The sequence below is a fragment of the Oncorhynchus masou genome, chromosome 9 (genome assembly GCF_036934945.1).
Source record: "Oncorhynchus masou masou isolate Uvic2021 chromosome 9, UVic_Omas_1.1, whole genome shotgun sequence".
Classification (NCBI taxonomy): domain Eukaryota; kingdom Metazoa; phylum Chordata; class Actinopteri; order Salmoniformes; family Salmonidae; genus Oncorhynchus; species Oncorhynchus masou.
This window is the reverse complement of record NC_088220.1, coordinates 51,471,886-51,494,437: the sequence shown is the minus strand read 5'-3', so window position 1 is coordinate 51,494,437 and position 22,552 is coordinate 51,471,886. Positions and strand designations below refer to the sequence as shown.

Sequence of the window (22,552 nt, the reverse complement as noted above, 5' to 3'; positions counted from 1 at the left end):
CAAGTTCTCATAACATTATTGAAGCTACCCACTACAGACCTTCAAACATCTTATCTGTTCACACAGTTGTACATGTATTGAATGAATAATGCTTTGATGAATTGTGATAATGGTTTACAGACATGCTGAACAATGTACCTAAAATCTTGGAGCCCCAACTTCCTGTTTCTACTTTGTCTGTTATGTCACTGTCACCTACACACTGAGTAGATACACTATATGTACAAAAATATGTAGACACCCCTTCAAATTAGTGGATTTGGCCATTTCAGCCCCACCCGTTGCTGACAGGTGTATAAAATGAGCACACAGCCATGCAATCTCCATAGACAAACATTGGCAGTAGAATGGCCTTACTTAATGAGCTCAGTGACTTTCAACGTGGCACCGTCATAGGATACCACCTTTCCAACAAGTCATGTTGTCAAATAGCTGCCCCGCTAGAGCTGCCCCTGCCAACTGTAGGTGCTGTTAATGTGAAGTGCAAACATCTAGGAGCAACAATGGCTTAGCAGCAAAGTGGTAGGCCACACAAGCTCACAGAACGGAACCACCGCATGCTGAAGTGTGTAGCGTGTAAAAATCGTCTGTCCTCGGTTGCAACACTCACGACCAAGTTCCAAACTGCCTCTGGAAGCAACGTCAGCACAAGAACTGTTCGTCAGAAGCTTCAGGAAACACGTTTATATGGCTGTGCAGCTGCACACAAGCCTAAGATCACTATGCGCAATGCCAAGCGTCGGCTGAAATGATGTAAAGCTCTCCGCAATGGGTCTCTGGAGCAGTGGAAACGCGTTCTCTGGAGTGATCTGGATTTGGTGGATGCCAGGAGAATGCTACCTGCCCCAATGCAGAGTGCCAACTGTAAAGTTTGCTGGAGGAGGAATAATGTTCTGGGGCTGTTTTGGATAGTTCTGTCTAGGCCCCTTAGTTCCAGTGAAGGCAAATCTTAATGCTACAGCATACAATGACATTCTAGATGATTCTGTGCTTCCAACTTTGTGGCAACAGTTTGGGGAAGGCCCTTTACTAATTCAGCATGACAATGCCCCCGTGCACAAAGCGAGGTCTATACAGAAATGGTTTGTCGAGATTGGTTTGGAAGAACTTGACTGGCCTGCACAGAGCCCCGACATCAAACCCATCGAACTCCTTTGGGATGAATTGAATGGAAGTAAGTCCCTGCAGCAATGTTCCAACATCTAGTGGAAAGCCTTCCCAGAGAGTGGAGGCTGTTATAGCAACTCCATATTCATCCATAATTTTGGAATGGAATGTTCGACGAGCAGGTGTCCACATAACCTTTGGTCATTTAGTGTGTTTACTGACCAGATCATATGTATTATGTCAGACGTTGCTTGTAGCCTACAGTAAAAACAATACTTGGGTAAATCGCACCTGTACTCCGCACTCCAGAACACCTTGTGGCGCAGCGACGATGAAAATATGGTTGTTGTTGACTGTCAGACACCACAGAAGAAGAAGGTTCTGTTTCAGGAAGTTGTAACAGGAATAATTATGTGGCTAACGTTGTTGGTTAAATAGTTTTTGTGATGATTAATTCAAACGTTAACTTTGTGGGCAATGCATGAACATTCACACAGCTTACAATATGGCTAATACAGCAAGGACCGGAGACATTATCCATTTAAACGTTGGAGGAAAAAGGTGAGGACTGGCATTACTTTGAATAGTTAGCTACCGCCTGCTAGCTATTGTTGTTGGGTGAATGCTAGCTAGCTATGTAAAAGTTGCTGGCTGGCTAGCTAACTAGATATTTTTGGTAATCAAATAACGTTAGTAACATTGTCTTAAGTTAGCAAACGAACTACTGTTAGTTAGATATTTTTCCAGCTAAACCTTATGTCTCTGACAGTAAAGTTAACAACTACTGACTTCACAGTGCAGCCGGAAGTGCAAAGCTAGCTAGCTCGGTAATGTTAGCTTGCTAGCTTTTCAATGGATTTGAACTTGATCAAACTTGAGTCTGTGTGTATGCTCATTTGAGTGATCATGTTGTTTCAGGTTCAGCACCTCCAGACAGACATTGACATGGGTCCCAGACTCCTTTTTCTCAAGGTAGGTACTCTTTATTTTGAGACCTAGGCCAATGCCTCTTATTAAATTCACAAGTGTCTTCATAATGACCCACTCCAACTCATTAATTACCGACCCATAGACATGGCATGTGGTCATTTGCTGTAGCACAGTACGGTCTAACTAGTGAGATGTGTTGTCTCTGCCAGTCTTCTAAGTGGGAGGATCTCAACCTTGAAGGATGAAACTGGAGCGGTAAGTTGTCTGAAATCGATTTTAAAAAACTAGGCTATGTGTATATAAACCTATTTGATATTGGCAACCACTTAGGCCTACTTATAACATATTTGTAATGTGCTGCTGACCTTTATCTCCCACAGATCTTCATAGATCGGGACCCATCTCTCTTTACTCCCATACTGAACTTCCTGCGTACCAAAGAGTTGTTTCCCAGGTGCTGATTCCTTTGTTTACATTTGTTTACAATTAGAGTTTTAAAAAAATCACAAAAAAATCTATTCAGCCTTGATGGCAGGTTGTTTTGCAAATTAGATGTCTTAATCTTTCTTTTTAGGTCTATAAATGTGCACCTGCTCATGCATGAAGCGGAGTTCTATGGAATCACTCCATTGGGTAAGAAAGTAGCCAGTAGCTAGTCCAATACAGCTGTGAATGAGAAGCTGTCTTTTTTTGTGTGTGTTCCTGTCTGTACCTTGGTTACTTTTTTTTTCTCTCCCTCAGTGCGTAAGCTGCAGCTTTGTGACGAACTGGACCGATCTTCCTGTGGAAACGTGCTCTTCAATGGCTATCTGCCGCCTCCAGGTAGATTTGATTTCACTTCAAGGACAGTCAGTGCGTGTTTTAAGTTTGATTTCCTGATCGTCTCCTCTTGTTCACCAGTGTACCCAGCGAAGCGGAGAAACCGTCACAGTGTGGCGGGACCTCAGTATATGGTGGGCTGTGCCTTGCCCATGGAGAGGGCTCCAGTAAGACGCAGCAACACCATGCCACCCAACCTGGGCAACGCGGGCATACTGGGTAAAGCAACGATTGAGGAGAGGATAAGTGGTGGTAAGGCCTCAGAATCACATGCACATTTAACATACGCATATACATTTTACAAGCATTTCTCTACACCTGCAATATTATCTGCTAAATATGTGTATGTGACCAATAAAATGTCATTTGAAAAGGTGCAGCAAAATGCTTATGTGGTAGTTTCCTCAATAGTGCAGTACAATCAACATCAGTAATAACAATGAAAGAGTCAAGTAAAAAAATAACTAATAGAAGAGGTAGTATGCATTAGGGATGTGACAAATGTTTCAACTTGCCTTTTGCGGGGGGGTTACTGTTGATTTATTTTTTTAAATAACAAAATTCCACATTAAATTTACAATACATATGTAATAGGAACATTATTCTGCATGACAGCTAGGGCTGGTCAATGAAGTTTCATCTGCCGCAGTCATATACAGTGGCAAGAAAAAAGTATGTGAACCCTTTGGAATTACCTGTATTTCCCCATAAATTGGTCAACAATAGACAAACATAGTGTGCTTATAACAATTTCTGTGTTATTAGTTTATTTTCCTGTCTATAGTGAATACATCATTTAAACATTCAGTGTAGGTTGGAAAAAGTATGTGAACCCCTAGGCTAATGACTTCTCCAGAAGCTAATTGGAGCCAGGAGTCAGCTAACCTGGAGTCTAATCAATGAGAGGAGATTGGAGATGTTGGTTAGAAAAATTTGAGTTTGCTGTTCACAAGAAGCATTGCCTGATGTGAGCTATGCAACGAACAAAAGAGATCTCAGAAGACCTAAGATTAAGAATTGTTGACTTGCACAAAGTTGGAAAGGGTAAAAAAGTATCTCTAAAAGCCTTGATGTGCATCAGTCCACAGTAAGTCAAAATGTTTATAAATTAGTACAGCACTGTTGCTACTTTCCCTCGAAGTGGTCATCCTGCAATGATGCCTGCAAGAGCTAGGCACAATGCTCAATGAGCTTTAAGAAGAATCCTAGAGTGTCAGTTAAAGACTTACAGAAATCTCTGGAACATGCTAACGTCTCTGTTGACAAGTCTACGATACGTAAAACACTGAACAAGAAGCCACTGATGTCCAAAAAAAACATTGCTGCAAGTCTGAAGTTTGCAAAAGTATACCTAGATGTTCCACAGCGCTACTGGCAAAATATTCTGTGGACAGATGAAACTACAGTTGGGTTGTTTGGAAGGAACACACAACACTACGTGTGGAGGAAAAAAGGCACAGCACACCAATATCAAAACCTCATCCTAACTGTAAAGTATGGTGGAGGGAGCATCATGGTTTGGAGCTGTTTTGCTCCCTCAGGGCCTGGAAAGCTTGCTATCATCGACAGAAAAATGAATTTCCAAGTTTATCAAGACATTTTGCAGGAGAATGTAAGGCTATCTGTCCGCCAATTGAAGCTCAACAGAAGTTGGGTGATACAACAGGACAACGACCCAAAACACAGAAGTAAATCAACAACAGAATGGCTTCAACAGAAGAAAATACGCCTTCTAGAGTGGCCCAGTCAGAGTCCTGACCTAAACCCGATTTGAGATGCTGTGGCATGACCTCGAGAGGTTCACACCAGACATCCCAAGAATATTGCTGAGCTGAAACAGTTTTGTAAGGAGGAATGGTCCAAAATTCCTCCTGACCGTTGTGCAGGTCTGATCCGCAATTACGGAAAACGTTTGGTTGGGGTTATTGCTGCCAAAGGAGGGTCAACCAGTTATTGAATCCAAGGGTTCACATACTTTTTCCACCCTGCACTGTGAATGTTTACATGGGGTGTTCAATAAAGACATGAAAACGTGTAATTATTTTTAAGCAGACTCTTTGTCTATTGTTGTGACCTAGATGAAGATCAGATCAAATTTTATGACCAATTTATGCAGAAATACAGGTATTTCCAAAGGGTTTACATACTTTTTCTTGCCACTGTACCCTTGAAAGCGCCTTGGCTACGGCATGTTTCTATGTCTGGGTACACTCCGGCTTTGCCGACACAACCTTCTCTGGAGATCGTTTCAAAGCGCCACTGAATGGGCATTTTACTGGTCTGTAAAGGAATGCCACTTCTTGAAGCGGGACTAATGTCCATCGCTAGGCGACCAGAACTGTCAATCAAATAATCGAGCAGACCACTCTCCTAAAAAAAAGTACTTGAAAGTTTTTTTAAAAATACCGTGACTTACCAAGACGTTTAGTAGATAGAAAATACTTCTTCCTCTAGGAATCTACTCCTAACATTCAATATTAGGCAAAATTAACTTTTGACATTCTATTTAGCTTCAATATATATGTCTTGTCTGGTTGCAATGGATTGAAAGTAAAAGCTCTAACCTGGAGCCATTTATTTGTTAAGGGAACATTATCAACCTGGAGGCTTCACCTTCACCCACGCCTCCTCATCTTTCCCTTCCAACACAGCTCAGCTTGCAGACCCAGGCATGGTCCGCATCATCTGTGGCCACCACAACTGGATCGCTGTGGCTTATGCCCAGTTTGTTGTTTGCTACCGGTAAGAACACAGGACTTCCGTGTACGATATCACAGCGTCGTATGAATCAGTCTTTTTTTTGGGGGGGGGGGGGGTAAGGACCGTCGAGGGTTTTAAACTGTGCCGTCCATCAGAGTGAAGGAGTCTACGGGCTGGCAGCAAGTGTTCACCAGTCCCCGCCTGGACTGGGTGATTGACAGGGTGGCACTCAACGCCAAGGTGATGGGCGGCTCCCTGGGAGACAACGACAAGATGGTGGCCGTGGCCTCGGGCACAGAGATCATCCTCTGGACTATCTGTCCCGACGGCAACGGCAACGAGATAGGTCAGTCCGCAAACGGATGAACGCACAGTGTTAAAACAAATGCTACGGGTATAGTTTTTATCGCTCCAAATGTTTATTTGTTGACTTGCCGTTTAGTCCTTTAAGAGACCACGTCATAGGTACTTGTGGGGGCTTATTGTAAGGGCCGTGATAATAGGTCTCCGTTGTACCTGCTTCCCTCCAGGTGTGTTCAGTCTGAATGTCCCCGTGGAGGCTCTCTTCTTCGTGGGGAACCAGCTTATTGCCACCAGCCACACAGGGAAAGTGGGAGTATGGAATGCAGTGACCAAACATTGGCAGGTAAAGTTGTGTCCCTACGTTCTGTAAGAATGTCACGTCAAAAGAGCATATTATGTGTATTAATTATATATGTGGTCCTGTATGGCTCAGTTGCCAACGCCAGGGTTGTGGGTTCGATTCCCGGGGCCACCCATATGTAAAATGTATGCACACAGGACTGGAAGTTGTGTTGGCTAAATGGCATATATTATATGTGTTGTACACCATTTCATGTTTTCCTTTTGTCTTTCCCTTCTCAGAATCAAGATGTGGTTCCCATTAATAGCTATGACACTGCCGGTTCCTTCCTCATTCTAGGCTGTAACAATGGGTCCATATATTATATAGGTAAGGGAAGTCATCTTTTCTACCTATGACGCAATAATGGACAACTATTGAAATAGTTTTTCTGTGTAGAAGAATGCAGTCACAAGGTGTTTTTGTAGTACATCATTCAGTATAAGTATATGAATACAGTTGCAAAATATAGACCTCTCATGGAGGTGTTCTTGTCAACAGATGTTCAGAAGTTTCCATTGAGGATGAAGGACAATGACCTCCTAGTGACAGAGTTGTACCGCGACCCCACGGAGGACGCCGTCACTGCTCTCAGTGTCTACCTCACACCCAAAACAAGTATGTCTGCCCGTTTCGATTTTTACCTTTACTGAAATTAATTGCTTTTTTTCTGTATGTTTTTAAGGATTAGCAAGTATCACAGTTTTCTGGTTATTGGAAATAGAAACTTAATAAATACATGTTGACAAACAAGTTTTTCAGAAAATAATTGTTTTCCATGTTACTTCATTTATGGTCAGCAATGGTAATTTTATAGGCAGCTGGCAGATTTTGAATGGTTCCCGGTGGCGTTTCGCTAACGTTTTACCTAACGTTAACCTTTAAACTGATCTTGACCTTTACCCTAACCTCACTTCCCTAACATGAACACTAACTTGAACCAATTTCGATCCTAATACCTCAACCGTAACCTTTCTGGGTCTACCGGCTGACTATCCACTTCCATTTCTTGATGTGCACGGTACATAACACCGCATGCGTTGTGGCTAAAATGGTGTATGGGATAAAAGTCCCCAATGTGTCGTCAGGCGACAGCGGCAACTGGATCGAGATCGCCTACGGGACCAGCTCGGGCACGGTGCGGGTCATAGTGCAGCACCCGGAGACCGTGGGCTCTGGGCCCCAGCTCTTCCAGACCTTCTCAGTTCACCGTAGCCCCGTCACCAAGATCATGCTCTCTGAGAAGCACCTCATATCAGGTGAGAATGGTTGGCTAGGAGCCTCCACGTTTTAGGGATGATCGTTACTTCGCTGTGTATTCTACCATCTCCGCTTGTGAGCTTTTGGATGTTATGCTTCTGAATTAATTTAGCTACATTTCTCATTGGGGTTGATTTGATTTTTGCCTTTTCGGATGTCAGCTGACACGGCGTTACGTTAAACATTGAGGTTGCTGACAGAGAAACGTTGGTCCTCCAAGTTTTAGTGCCTAAGATGGGGCCCATCATGCAGATGTCTTTGGGCTAACCCTGTTGTCGTCAGTGTGTGCAGACAACAACCACGTGCGGACCTGGACGGTGACTCGCTTCAGGGGCATGATCTCCACCCAGCCAGGCTCCACCCCCCTCACCTCCTTCAAGATCCTCTCTCTGGAGGACATCGACGGCCACGGGGGCTGTGCTGCCGGCACTGAGATAGGTAAGCAGACAGAGGTCAGGGGTCAAAAGTGGACACTGGTTTGTTAACATTTTTAGAGATGCAATGAGAAAAGGACTGTAAGGGTACGTGTTCCTCTCGTAACAGGTCCGTATGGCGAGCGAGACGACCAGCAGGTGTTTATCCAGAGGGTCGTCCCCGACACAGACAAACTCTACGTGCGCCTCTCGTCCAACGGGAAGAGGGTGTGCGAGGTGCGCTCTGTGGACGGCACCTCCATCACCTCCTTCATGGTGCACGAGTGCGAGGGGTCCAGCCGCATCGGCTCACGTCCCCGCCGCTACCTCTTCGGTGGTCACGCCAACGGTAGCATCCAGATGTGGGACCTGACCACCGCCATGGAGATCGCAGGGAAAGTGGACATCAGGGGTAAGACGACCTCCGCTCTACAACACGTGGCTTTTTTTTTTGTGTCGACTGGTTTGCTTAAGGGATGTGTCCTAGAAGTTGAGTTGAGGTCTCTGACTGTCTCTGTCTGGTTGTCCCTCAGCGCTGGGCGGCCCCACAGAGGAGGAGCTCCTGGAGCTGCTGGACCAGTGTGACCTGGCTCTGACCCGTACGCCCGACATGAGTCCCGCTGCCTCCTTCACCCACTCCTCCACCCCCCGAGCCTCTACCTCCAGGTACACCAGCCACCATTGCCAACTGCCCATGTAATCACGCACCTGCTACATGACCCGTACAGCTGCGTATATTAACCCACTGATGCTATCCTTTTTGCAAGTGCACATGTGCCGTGCACATGTTCAGGGCATAAAATGAACACCCACCAAAATGCGAGTAGCTTTAGTTTAGGGGGTGGTCAATTTGCAGGGCTCTACAGTGTGAGCGTTGCATTCGCATTTGTGAATAAAAATAGAATCAAAAGTAAAGTATGAGAGTATGTGCGAAAAATGCTGAAGTAGGTGCCTTCAAAGTATAGTGTTTCTAATTGCACAAAGGAATACAAATCCCACCTCACGCAGCAACAGCTTTGCGCAATGTTAGTGAACCCCTGATAGATTCATTTTTTGGAGGCACAGGCATAAAAGTTGGTCTAATTTACTCAAGTCAGCAAAGTGAGACTTTGTCCTGGTGTTTCTTGGCTATTTACATTGTGTGTTCACAAGCGCGGTGGTTTTTCAATGTTTGTTTGAATCTGCTGCTTCAACTGTAGACGATGTAGACGCTGTAGACGATGTCTACTACGAGTCACATCCCAAATCTTACAGACGCATGGCATGACTCGAGTAGCCTCGTTACCACGGTAACCTTCCGCCCTTAAAAGGGGCAGCTGAACATTGTCTCATCTTATATTTTGGTTTAAAAAGAAAAAATGAAATGAAGCAATATACCACATTACTTCTTACTAATACATTTTTTGTTTTAGAAAAATTCCAGGGGTTGTAATTATGGCAAATGTTTTTGGGCTGGTAAAAAAAAATCTGAGTGGTAATTTAAAAAGAAAATCTACCTGCCACAGTGGCTGGTGGAACAAAAAGTACATTTTAGGCTATGATCATATTCTCTCTGTTTCTTGTCTCTGCAGTTTGCAGTCCCAGCTGAGTGAGAGCTCCAGAGAGCGTGCGACCAGAGGAGGTGTGAGCAGCTCGGGTCCCTTCTCTGGTAGCCTGCCCCGCCAGGCCCCTCCGGTGCCCCTCACCAAGCCCCGGGACATGGCTCTCTCCATGACGGGGTTGGGCATCCAGCCCCACCACCTGGGTCTGAGCCAGGCCTCCCTCAGCAGCGGTGGCAGCCCCCGGCCCGGCCGCACCGTCCCCCAGGACAGAGACCGGGATGCTGGCATGGGGTCTCTGCGCAGGGGTAGTTTTGTTGAGCGTTGTCAGGAGCTTGCCAAGGTCTCGGACTCTGCAGGAGGGGCGGAGGGGGGAACGCGGCGCAGCCTGGCTGTATGCTCGGAGTTGGAGGCTAGACTGGGCCTACGGACCCCCGCTTCTTTCTCCAGCCCCCCTGCAGCCTCTCCAACTTCATCGCCGCGCCGGCCGCAGCCCACCTCACCCAGCCCTGCCCCTGCTACAATCGTCAGTCCAACCCGCTCCCAGACCCCCGTGTCGCCTCGTCGAGCTGACACCTCCCCTACTACAGAAGTCCCGCCCCCTGAGGCTGCAGCAGCCACTCCAGAGAGCTCCTCCCCTGTGCCCCCCACCAGTTCTAAACCCCCTATGAATGAGACCAGCTTCTGACTGGCTCGGTGATGTATGAGTGAGTGGACTAACAATGGACGCTTTTGGTGTTTCTGAGCATGTGTGGTTTAGTGACGGCACCTATTGTCGCATTTATGGACATTTCCTATCAAGGACATATATCAAATGTCATTCCTCTGTTTTCAAAAGATTCATATACAACGTATATCCAAACTGTCAATGTGTTGATGATACACATTGTAAATCTAGCCATGTATACAGTTGTTCGGTTGCATTTGGTAGAGCAGTCCATTTCATTAAATTACACTGAACAAAAATATAAATGCAGATTTTACTGCGTTACAGTTCATATAAGGAAATCAGTCAATTTAAATCAAATCATTAGGCCCTAACCTATGTATTTCACAAAGCTGGGAATACAGATATGCATCTGTTTGTCACAGATACCTTAAACATTTTGTAGTGGTCAGAAAACCAGTGAGTATCTGGTGTGACCACCATTTGCCTTAAGCAGCACAACACATCTCCTTTGCATAGAGTTGATCAGGCTGTTGATTGTGGCCTGTGGAATGTTGTCCCACTCCGCTTCAATAGCTGTGCGAAGTCGCTGGATATTGGCAGGAACTGGAACACGCTGTTGTACAAAATCGATCCAGAGCATCCGAAACATGCTCAATGAGTGACATGTCTGAGAATGCAAACCATGGACGAACTGGGACATTTTGTGTACAGGTCCTCGCAACATGGGTCAGTGTATTATCATGCTGAAACATGAGGTGATGGCGGCAGATGAATGGCACGACAATGGGCCTCAGGATCTCGTCACGGTATCTCTGTGCGTCTGCGGAGGCTGGTGGGCTCATAGTAATGGCTGGAATGGAATAAATGGAACTGTGTATATAACAAATCAAATATATGGAAACCATATGTTTGACTCCGTTCCATTTCTTCCATTCCAGCCATTACAATGCGTCCGTCCTCCTGTAGCTACTCCCACCAGCCTCCATTGCCGTGCACTCAAATTGGCATCGATAAAATGCTCTTTTGTTTGTTGTCCGTAGCTTATACCTGCCCATACTGTAACCCCACTGCCACCATGGGGCACTCTGTTCACAACGTTGACATCAGCAAGCCTCTCGCCTACACAACGCCCTACACCCTGTCTGCCATCTGCCCGGTGCAGTTGAAACCGGGATTAATCTGTGAAGAGCACACTTCTCCAGTGTGGCCATCGAAAGTGAGCATTTGAGATTTTTTTTAGGATGAGCACGCAGATGAGCTTCCCTGAGACAGCTTCCGCAGGACTGCAGAAATGGTATTATTCGGTTGTGCAAAACCAGTTTCATCAGCTGTCCAGGTTGGCTGGCCTCTAAACGTTTCTGATATCCTCTACAGATTTCTCTTTCAGTCTTCCTGCTTTGCACTACAGTTGGCTTTCTGTACCTTAAATGAATCAATAAGCCTACTGCACACGCAGTATCAAATGTAGTGATGATTGTTGACGAAGAATCCGATGGCGAATCTATAGATAAATGATAGACATTTTATCATTCATATCTTTAGTTACATCTGACTAACTTACTGCCATTTTGGATCATTCTTTTTCAAGTCTTCCTCCAGATCACAACCCAGTGCCTCACGTACCTGTGTTTTTATCTTTTTTTTTTTAATAGGTTATGACCATTTTACCCAAACTTCGTTACAAGGACAAGCAACTTGATTGTGGAGTGATTCTACCAAATGTTGGTAGAGGTCTATCTCTTTGTGCTTTTTCTGAACCATTTGAACACTTAGGTGAATATTTTCAAAATGTAAACATGTTTTCACATGTTTGTGTATTTAGTGGTTTCTGTCGCAATGTTAACCGGGTTGATTGATATGTCACTGACAGCAACGTAGTTCAGCAGTATTTCCTGTTGCACCAATAGATCAGATGAAGAGGCGTGTTCAAATGTCTCTGTTTACTGTCTTGTCTAATACTTGTCTTTCACTTTGGTAGCATTTGTTTTTTCCTCTGCAACTCCATGATGTGCCACATAAATGAAGCAGAAAGTCTACTATTAATCAAACTTCCATTTATGTGTATGTTTGTGTCATTGGTTAAACTGGCACCACCTTGAATGTTTTGTGAAATTGTAAGAAACCCAAAAGTAGGCTTTTAACCCATTATCCTACATTGTTGTAAATGCCATTTTCTGACTATATATATATATATATATATATACACACACACACACACACACACACACACAGTAACAGTCTAGTTTTGATGTCTTCACTATTATTCAACAATGTACAAATAAAGAAAAACCCTGGAATGTGTAGGTGTGTCAACTTTTGACTGGTACTGTGTATGTGTATATATACAGTTGAAGTTGGAAGTTTACATACACTTAGGTTGGAGTCATTAAAACTTGATTTTCAACCACTCCACACATATCTTGTTAACAAACTATAGTTTTGGCAAGTATGACAAGTAATTTTTCCAACAATTGTTTACAGATTTTCACTTATAATTCACTGTATCACAATTCCAGTGGGTCAGAAGTTTACATACACTAAGTTGACTGTGCCTTTAAACAGCTTGCAAAATTCCAGAAAAGTATGTTATGGCTTTAGAAGCTTCTATTAGGCTAATTGACATAATTTGAGACAATTGGAGGTGTACCTGTGGATGCATTTCAAGGCCTACCTTCAAACTCAGTGCCTCTTTGTATGACATCATGGGAAAATCAAAAGAAATCAGCCAAGACCTCAGAAAAAAATGTGGTTCATCATTGGGAGCAATTTCCAAATGCCTGAAGGTACCACGTTTATCTGTACAAATAATAATACACAAGTATAAACACCATGGGACAACGCAGCCATCATACCGCCCAGGAAGGCGACGCGTTCGAGACGCACTTTTTGCACAAAAGTACGTTCAAATTATTCCCAGGACAAAAACAAAGGACCTTGTGAAAATGCTGGAGGAAACGGGTACAAAAGCATCAATATCCACAGTAAAACGAGTACTATATTGAAATAACTTAAAAGGCCGCTCAGCAAGGAAGAAGCCACTGCTCTAAAAGCGCCATAAAAAAAAGCCAGACTACAGCTTGCAACTGCACGTGGGGACAAAGATCGTACTTTTTGGAGAAATGTCCTCTGGTCTGATGAAACAAAAATAGAACTGTTTGGCCATAATGACCATCGTTATGTTTGGAGGAAAAAGGGGGAGCCTTGCAAGCCAAAGAACACCATCCCAACCGTGAAGCACTGGGGTGACAGCATCATGTTGTGGGGGTGCTTTTCTGCAGGAGGGACTGGTGCACTTCACAAAATAGATGGCATCATGAAGGAAATGTATGTGGATATATTGAAGCAACATCTCAAGACATCAGTCAGGAAGTTAACGCTTGGTCGCAAATGTGTCTTCCAAATGGACAATGACCCCAAGCAAATTTCCAAAGTTGTGGCAAAATGACTTAAGCACAACAAAGTCAAGGTATTAGAGTGGCCATCACAAAGCCCTGACCTCAATCCCATAGAAAATTTGTGGGCAGAACTGAAAAGGCGTGTGCGACCAAGGAGGCCAACTAACCTGACTCAGTTACACCAGCTCTGTCAGGGGAATGGGCCAAAATTCACCCAACTTATTGTGGGAAGCTTGTGGAAGGCTACCTGAAACATTTGGCTTAAATTAAACAATTTAAAGGCAATGCTACCAAATACAAATTAAGTGTATGTAAACTTCTGACCCACTGGGAATGTGATGAAATGAATAAAAGCTGAATTATATTTTTTCTACTATTATTCTGATATTTCACATTCTTCAAATAATGTAGTGATCCTAACTGACCTAAAATGGGATTTTTCCTACGATTAAATGTCAGGAATTATGAAAAACTGAGTTTAAATGTATTTGGCTAAGGTGTATGTAAATTTATGACTTCAACTGTATGTGTATATATACATAAATCAGCCTATATGTACAGTGGTGCAAAACGGTATTTAGTCAGCCACCAATTGTGCAAGTTCTCCCACTTAAAAATATGAGAGGCCTGTAATTTTCATCATAGGTACACTTCAACTATGACAGACGAAATGAGAAGGAAAAAAATCCAGAAAATCATTGTATGATTTTTTTATGAATTTATTTGCAAATTATGGTGGAATATAAGTATTTGGTCAATAACAAAAGTGTATCTCAATACTTTGTTATATACCCTTTGTTGGCAATGACAGAGGTCAAACGTTTTCTGTAAGTCTTCACAAGGTTTTCACACACTGTTGCTGGTATTTTGGCCCATTCCTCCATGCAGATCTCCTCTAGAGCAGTGATGTTCTGGGGCTCTTGCTGGGCTACACGGACTTTCAACTCCCTCCAAAGATTTTCTATGGGGTTGAGATCTGGAGACTGGCTAGGCCACTCCAGGACCTTGAAATGCTTCTTACGAAGACACTCCTTCATTGCCCGTGCGGTGTGTTTGGGATCATAGTCATGCTGAAAGACCCAGCCACGTTTCATCTTCAATGCCCTTGCTGATGGAAGGAGGTTTTCACTCAATCTCACGATACATGGCCCCATTCATTATTTCCTTTACACGGATCAGTCGTCCTGGTCCTTTTGCAGAAAAACAGCCCCAAAGCATGATGTTTCCACCCCCATGCTTCACAATAGGTATGGTGTTCTTTGGATGCAACTCAGCATTCTTTGTCCTCCAAACACGACGAGTTGAGTTTTTACCAAAAAGTTATATTTCGGTTTCATCTGACCATAATGACATTCTCCCAATCTTCTTCTGGATCATCCAAATGCTCTCTAGCACACTTCAGACGGGCCTGGACATGTACTGGCTTAAGCAGGGGGACACATCTGGCACTGCAGGATTTGAGTCCCTGGCGGCGTAGTGTGTTACTGATGGTAGGCTTTGTTACTTTGGTCCCAGCTCTCTGCAGGTCATTCACTAGGTCCCCCCGTGTGGTTCTGGGATTTTTGCTCACCGTTCTTGTGATAATTTTGACCCCACGGGGTGAGATCTTGCGTGGAGCCCCAGATCGAGGGAGATTATCAGTGGTCTTGTATGTCTTCCATTTCCTAATAATTGCTCCCACAGTTGATTTCTTCAAACCAAGCTGCTTACCTATTGCAGATTCAGTCTTCCTAGCCTGGTGCAGGTCTACAATTTTGTTTCTGGTGTCCTTTGACAACTCTTTGGCCTTGGCCATAGTGGAGTTTGGAGTGTGACTGTTTCAGGTTATGGACTGGTGTCTTTTATACTGATAACAAGTTCAAACAGCTTGTTTGTAGGTGACCATATACTTATTTTCTACAATAATTTGCAAATACATTCATTAAAAATCCTACAATGTGATTTTCTGGGTTTTTTCTACTCATTTTGTCTGTCATAGTTGAAATGTACCTATGATGAAAATTACAGGCCTCATCTTTTTAAGTGGGAGAACTTGCACAATTGGTGGCTGACTAAATACTTTTTTGCCCACTGTATATATGTCTATGTAACAAATATCTTAAATGGAAATGTAACATTGAATGTTCTGTGTTTGTCTGTACAAAGTACATCTGTCTGTCCATGAACTAATAATTATTATTTTGGCAACAGTGGGATTGCTTTGTCAGTAGCAGAATGTTAGCCGAGAATGCTTTTAGTGCATTTCATATACAGTACCCATGAGTTTCTCGCTTTTATGACTGTACTTTTCTAATCTGATCTTCATAAATCCAATAAAACGATTTAACTAATTACAGTGAGCCTACTTTGGGGTTCAACATGAAACACAATGTTCACGCTCCAATGTCTGTCACACTCGAAACGCATTTAATTCCAAAAGCATTTTATTCAAACGCATACAAACTAGTAAGAAAGCAGTTCATGTCTTTGTACAGCGATCATGTAATAAATAAATAAAATACAAATGTCATGGCAACGCACCTTCTTAGTACATTATAAGGCAGGTAAGTCCAAAAGAATGTTTACTTATAGTCTGGTTCAGCCTGGCTAACAGCTTGCAGAGGCCTTTAGCTATGTGATATCTAGCTTACAGAATGCATCGTCAATAAGTGCTATTATGTTTTCATCATGAGTGACATTCTTTCATATGGACTGAATATCATGGCTGGAAAATCCCCACAATAAAAAAAACTATGTTGTGTACATACTCTCCTCTGTAAAAAGTACCAAAATATATTAATCTACTAGACTTGGAACTCTATTCAAACTGTATCGCTGAAGCGTTCCAGATTGCGCGACAGCAATGTAAAGGTCATTTCCGATTGAGCCGACATAAGCTAGTATTTACCGTGAATGCAGTCTCCGCTGACGCAAGAACGTTGCCTTTGAATTTCGATCGCGCTGTGACGCTGAACTTCCGCGATACGGATTGAATAGAGCCCTTGGCTTTTGCCCTAATGAGAAACGAGATCTATCACTTGTATATGTTGTTCTACAGTACGCAGTTATCAGGCTCGTTCCATGACACCATGACTTGTCATAAAACTGTGACCCACCAAAACCCTGACCTTCTGACCCCACAACAATGGGCCACCTGGTTACGGTTTGTGAGGGGCCAATGGGAGGTTAGATGTAGAACAGTCATATGTTGGCGTCCAGCATCTCCAGGAAGAGTTTGTGCATGGGCACGTGACCCTCCAGGTGGAGCCGGCAGAAGGTGTCCACGGCACGGTTGGCAGTCTGCCGGAGCAGGGGCAGGGTCATGAGCAGTTTGCCTGCCCGGTGGAGCTCTGCTGTGTGCTGGGCGCTCTCGTACTCCTGCAGAGCCTCATGGAGTCCGTCCTGGAACCGCTGCACTGCCTCCACACTCTCCAGGTTCTCTGCGTCTGGGCGGGGAGAGACAATGTCAAGGGAGGCCTGTGGGTGTTTGGGTGTGGGTGGAATTGTGTGATAAACCTCCCCTTGTTTCGGTACGACAGCGTGTCCGATCCCATTGTCCACCTCATTTGTTTCGCCATTGAGGGCTAATGGACGGGCCAAGGTTAAGTTGCATGCAGCCGACCCTCATTTTCCCTGAAAGGACTGTAAAATGTAAAAACAAAGGCTCTCTCCTCTGAACCTTCGAGCCACCTCAGGCAGTTGTGACATGCCCCGGAGTGTCAGGCTAACGCAGCCAGACTCGCTTAATGGATTTCTGAATTCCTGTGATAATTTGCAGGGCGCTGGGAGGCAGATGGATTTATTGATCAGGGCTGAGGGCAGAAGCAGCCTCCTCACTGCTCGGATATTGATCAGTTTCCACTTGCTGTGGCCTGGGGAATAACAGCAGGAGCCAGAAGGGAGGGGAGGGAGGGGTGAGAGAAGTGGGTGTTGGAGAACAGATTTGGCAGACGTCTAGACCTTCCCACTCTCTGTCATGGTGGTCTGAAGACTGGCAGTTTGTACAGAGGTGATGGAAAAATGATTCATCAACAAATGTTTTGGCGCACACAAGTATGTAGTATAGCATCGGTAATACCGTTAGTCATTATATTCAATTATTAATAGTAGTTAATGGTAGCTGATAGTGACATGGGTCATGCTGAGAGAATCCCATTACTGAAACACGAGACCTGTGATGGACGTTTGCCAATATGAGGGGTCTAGCCACTCATTCAGTCCCTGACAGCTAGTAACTTGTCAAGGCATTGACCATCATTTAACAACCTTGCCCTGCTAGGGGACCTGACCCTGGAGCAAAAGTGTATTCAAGGACACACCCTGAGGGAAAGTCACTGTGGATCACACTTAGGGGCTTGAATCAATCTGTATTGCTAAAGCATTTCAGAATGCAAGATAGACATGTGAAGAGTCATTTCCGATCGAGCCGACATCTGCAGCATTCCCGTAAATACAGTCTCTGCTAACGCGGTAACATTGCCTCTACATTTCAATCACGCTGCAGCGCTGAACTTCCACAATACAGATTGAATAGAGCCCTGACTCTCTCCACAGTCCTGAAGGAGTGGCTGTATGTAGGGCTGCCTGAGGACGGTGTAGTGGATTTTGTACCAAGCCAGTGTATTGTAAAGCTGAATTGAACACAATTATTTATTGTAAGCAGTAGCCGGGCAGATTAGATAGTAGTGTATATTTTTGATAGAAAGCAGTATAAGACTGACAGAACTAAGAGGGATTGTACAAGGGTACAGCTAGGTCTCTTGAGTTTGCTCTGTCACAGTTACAGGATCCTGAGTGGCGCAGCGGTCTGAGACATTGCAGTGCTAAAGGCGTCACTACAGACCCGGGCTCGATCCCGGGTTGTATCATAACCGGCTGATATCAGGAGTCTCATAGGGCGGCGCACAATTGGCCCAGCGTCGTCCGGGTTAGGGGAGGGTTTGGCCGGGGTAGGCAGTCATTGTAAATGAGAATTTGTTATTAACTGACTTGCCTAGTTAAATAAAGGTTAAATAAAACAATAAATAAACAGCTGACAACACTGAACTAATGATAACAGATATCCAGTGCAGGCCATGTAGTTAGTACCTGAGTTGGCGAGGGCCATAGCCTTGAGAGTGACCACTTCCTCTCGGCTCAGGTTCATCTGCCTGTACTTGGTGGTCAGCTGTCTCAGGGCGGTGTAGAGGTCAGAGAGTCCGGCTGCTCTGCACTGGGCCTGGCCCAGACGCAGGTTCCCAGCAAACACCAGCTCCTCCCCATAGCCCAGAGACTGAGACACAACTGACAGGACCAGTGTCTCCATCCAACCACTTTGCAGCAGGGTCATCTGGTCCACCAATGAAAGGGCAGAGAAGCCTGGAAGGGCAAATATGGAAATGTAATACTCCATAAGTTCTCACAGTATAAAAAGTCAACTTTGTCCCTTTATACCAGCGTAAAATGGCATAGTATTTTAATTGTTAAGCAGGGAGTCACGCTTAATTAAGATGACCTACAAGAGCAACAGGAGTGGGTACCTGGGATATGCTTTGCCCAGCCAATCATGACCAGGAGTTCCCTGTTTAGGAGGTCACAAAGCATCAGCAGGGCTTTAAGGTTGTCATCATTGGTTGAGTTGTCAGGCGTGGCACACAGGGGGGCTGGCTCTGTCAAGAGGAGCTGGGAGATCACTTTGTATCCTGAAAGAGGTCAAGCAGATATATTAGTAATGCACTCTATTGTACTCCCCACTTGTGACTGACAAGACTCTTATTGGAGTGTGTGAGCGTTGCACGACAGAGGGTACACACCGTTGGACTTGGCGGGGTGTGTGTCTGGGGCCTTCGTATAAAGCGAGAGGCCAGAGTCCCCCCTTCTCTTGTACTTCTGACGTCCTCCTCTGACTCGGTCCATGCGAACACCTGTGGTGACACAAACATGATGATCAGTGATCATCCTCTTTGCTCACTTGATTGAGCCCCAATCCCCAAGTCAAGAACAGACTATGGGAGATGCACAGTACTACATAGAGTCACGGCGCCATTGAACTCTATTCCACATCGGGTAACTGATGCAAGCAGTAGAATCAATTTTTAAAAAGAGATACAAATAAATGTCTAAGTCACCCCAAACTTCTGAACGGTATTGTATGTGGTAGAAGAGTAGTGGCCTAAGGGAACATACTTAAAGTGTTGTGAAAGGTGTTAGGAAATGTAATGTTGTGTAATATTTAAAATGGTAAATAACTGCTTTAATGTTGAAGGACCCTAGGAAGAGTAGCAGCTGCCTTGGCCACAGCTAATGGGGGATTGAAAATAGAGGTTGAGTAGTTAAAAACTCTAACTCAGGCTGCATGTGTTCTTGAGCCCATTGATCCCACTGAGATGAGTTGCTGAGTTGGTCATCAAGTCTCACCTTCCTTCATCATGCCGGCACGCAGGCACTTCTGGAAGCGGCACGCTTGGCACGACTTCCTACGGCGCTTGGTGATCTCACAATCGTTCATCAAAGGGCAGCTGTACTCAATGTTACCTGGAAACAGAGAAAAGTGCAGCTCTGTTTACACCACGCACTCTATACTTGAGGTTTACCAGTCAGAAAAGCCAATGATGCAAAAATGCAATCCAAATGGTGACACTGTATTTTACAGTGTCTCTCTCACAGTGCATTCTTGATGCTTAACTTTTCAGAAAGCCTAAAAGGTCAAATTGCCATGTTGTAAAACAAAGTGTGTTTTCAGTGGGGGGTGCCACCATGGCTAGCCCTTGCCATCTGGTGGTTTACTGAGTTTCACTGTCTGTGGCACTATGACAGAAGTCCTTTGCCTCTGTGGTTCGCTGGCACCCTGAGCTTTCACACAGCAATCAATAAAAGCCCAGACAAAATACAGATATTGATTGGCTTTTTCACACTGAGCCTAACAACCACAACAAGTGTTACAACGTTTGGTCTCACACAAGACAAAAAAGGGGATTTAATAGAGTATTGATTCATTTCTCCCACACATCTATACCCAGACAAGTGGGTCTGGATCTGGGGGTGATCTAGGGGCCAAGGGCCCTCGATCAATGAGCTCACCCCTAAACCCCCCATCCCCCTGGACAAGAGGCTCTGAGATTAGGGCCTCCAAGTTACAGCTCCAAGCTTTTAACAAGAGATTGGCACCTCTTCAGAGTGCCATTCATCAAGAAACAAAAAATGTGTTGTGTGGTGTTATAGGTGCAATAACACATGTTTAAGCTGCAGTTTCATACTTTGAGATGGGCACTGTTGCTAAAAGAACGCATTATGAAAAGTCACTTTTGATAAATGATAATACAATAAGTATTTTCATTCAACTTCATACTTGAAATTAGGCGCATAGTCAAATAATGTTGAGATTCAGTCGTTAATGCATCAAGCGCCACTGGATCAATATCAGGCGTCAGTTATTTTGGAACATTTGTATCAGAGAATAATCCGCTCTAGTTTCAGACTGCAAAAATCCAATATTCAGGATTATATTAAGAAATCAAAACGAACGACTATACAAAATCAATCAAAGGCAACAATAAACATATCGTTGTCGCCCCCCCCCCCCCCCCCCCCCCCCCTTAAATTAACTACTAGGCCATAGCTCTTGCGGTCAATCCGTGTAACATTGTAAATGCCGGATCTCTATGGCAAGACGCATCAAAATCGGCCCAGTGCTGTTTGAGATAGCGGATTAGCCTATAGCGTGTAACGAACGTACGAACGGACCGAGATAGATCCACAGTCCCCTCCCCGATTTCATCTTGGGGGACCATAAAGCATTTCTCGGGCCATCAACCAATATGAAGCACATTGAGTCTTCACACGAAAATCAATCCCATAGCTGAGTCTGCGGCGGACAGAACTATAGGAAATCTGTGTATGCCGCAATCAGCCTCATTTGCGCTTCCCAATCTAATAGATTATTGATTATATTATTAATTAAGATCTCGCCCAGAACTTCGCCTTGTCCTAAAAGTATCACACGTGCACGCTCGCACACAGTGCGCGCAACACACACGCCACCACAGACTGCTTGATGTGATGTTCTATCAGGTTTTTGCAGAAACCTAAACACTTTTTGTTTACCTTGAATTGTCCTCTTGAAGAAAGCCTTGCATGCCTCACACGACGCTACTCCGTAGTGATATCCCGATGCAAAGTCGCCACACACTAGGCACAGCCTTTTAGGTCCAGAGCCCAGCGACGATAAGTAGTCACATTTGATGATGGAGTCAACGTGCGAGGAGAGCGCCAAACTGCGATCCGAGCAAAACTGAGATGCGCTGCTAGAGTCCGGTGCTGCGCTGACACCGCTGCTGCTCGAACTCGGGGATTCCGGGTCCAGCGAGTGACCCGGTGAGAATACATTGTATCCACTGCTGTCCGAGCTGGGACTGAATGCTGTGGTTCTGTCCAGGGCGAAGGTAGGGCTGGGGGGGTCCGTCTTGATACATGTATCATCTAGTAAAGGAGCGTCGTCGGTGTTTGAGGAGTCCAACAGGCTGATGGCACAATTGAAATGATCATGACAACAATACAACAATATGACAACAATATAGTGCCACTGAAATAATGCCCTATTATTTATAGAACTCCTACGATAACAGTGTGGCATGCAGACCACAATATAGTCTGCCTATTAGGTGGACCACCTCAAGGACCAACAACTCTATTCATGTTCTCTATGGAGGACACCAACTTTTGCATTTATTCTGCAGACAATTAATAATAACTTTTTTTCCCCCAACTGAATTAAGCCTTATATCATGCTTAAATTTAAAATAAACACACATCAACAGAATATAATTGGTGGCAATCAGATTAACGACCAATAAAATGTATCTATGATCACATTCAATTGTTCATTACTTTCATACCAAATATGAATGTAAAAAAAATTAAAAAAATAAAAAATCTCAGTAATTCTTACTGGTTGTGCTGGCTGTGGAAGTGGACGTTTTCACTCAGGCAAAAATCCTTTAGATCCATATCCAGGAAGAAAGTCTCAAGGAGATGAAATGAGAACTATAGTTGTCAATGCAGTAGTAGTATTCTGGTTTGGGAGCTAAAGGTAGAGAAATAGTGACAGAGCGAGGACACTG

General features: G+C 44.3%; 2 protein-coding genes across 3 annotated transcripts; one reads left to right on the top strand and one right to left on the bottom strand.

Annotated features, from left to right (window-relative positions):
• Nucleotides 1-1,491: 1,491 nt before the first annotated feature.
• LOC135546134 (SH3KBP1-binding protein 1-like) lies at nt 1,492-12,134 on the top strand. 2 transcript variants are annotated; one of them, XM_064974307.1, is made up of 17 exons: nt 1,492-1,668; nt 2,026-2,079; nt 2,247-2,292; nt 2,418-2,491; nt 2,612-2,670; nt 2,779-2,859; nt 2,938-3,108; nt 5,508-5,598; nt 5,712-5,902; nt 6,087-6,202; nt 6,442-6,529; nt 6,701-6,817; nt 7,288-7,458; nt 7,742-7,897; nt 8,003-8,284; nt 8,406-8,538; nt 9,444-12,134. In XM_064974307.1, exons 1-17 carry the CDS (start codon nt 1,589-1,591, stop codon nt 10,096-10,098), a joined length of 2,565 nt encoding a protein of 854 aa, XP_064830379.1. In that variant the 5' UTR covers nt 1,492-1,588; the 3' UTR covers nt 10,099-12,134. The 2 variants fall into 2 exon arrangements, with proteins under 2 accessions (XP_064830379.1, XP_064830378.1); XM_064974306.1 differs by having other exon boundaries at nt 7,270-7,458.
• Nucleotides 12,135-16,417: 4,283 nt separating this feature from the next.
• On the bottom strand, nt 16,418-22,529 carry LOC135545243 (estrogen-related receptor gamma-like). The gene is made up of 7 exons (XM_064972872.1): nt 22,381-22,529; nt 21,537-21,952; nt 19,851-19,967; nt 19,247-19,357; nt 18,974-19,135; nt 18,543-18,812; nt 16,418-16,900 (listed from the first exon to the last, which is right to left on the bottom strand). Exons 1-7 carry the CDS (start codon nt 22,437-22,439, stop codon nt 16,656-16,658), a joined length of 1,380 nt encoding a protein of 459 aa, XP_064828944.1. The 5' UTR covers nt 22,440-22,529; the 3' UTR covers nt 16,418-16,655.
• Nucleotides 22,530-22,552: the final 23 nt, after the last annotated feature.

Bases quoted from the DNA above. Each gene is read 5' to 3' on its own strand.
- LOC135546134 (XM_064974306.1), top strand. From the start codon at position 1,589: ATGAACATTCACACAGCTTACAATATGGCTAATACAGCAAGGACCGGA. The intron at 2,860-2,937 runs GTAGATTTGATT...CTTGTTCACCAG, and splicing joins TGGCTATCTGCCGCCTCCAG to TGTACCCAGCGAAGCGGAGA. The intron at 6,530-6,700 runs GTAAGGGAAGTC...TCTTGTCAACAG, and splicing joins TGGGTCCATATATTATATAG to ATGTTCAGAAGTTTCCATTG.
- LOC135545243 (XM_064972872.1), bottom strand. From the start codon at position 22,439: ATGGATCTAAAGGATTTTTGCCTGAGTGAAAACGTCCACTTCCACAGC. The intron at 19,358-19,850 runs GTGAGACTTGAT...GTGTCACCACAG, and splicing joins TGCCGGCATGATGAAGGAAG to GTGTTCGCATGGACCGAGTC. The intron at 19,136-19,246 runs GTGTGTACCCTC...GACCTCTTTCAG, and splicing joins ACACCCCGCCAAGTCCAACG to GATACAAAGTGATCTCCCAG.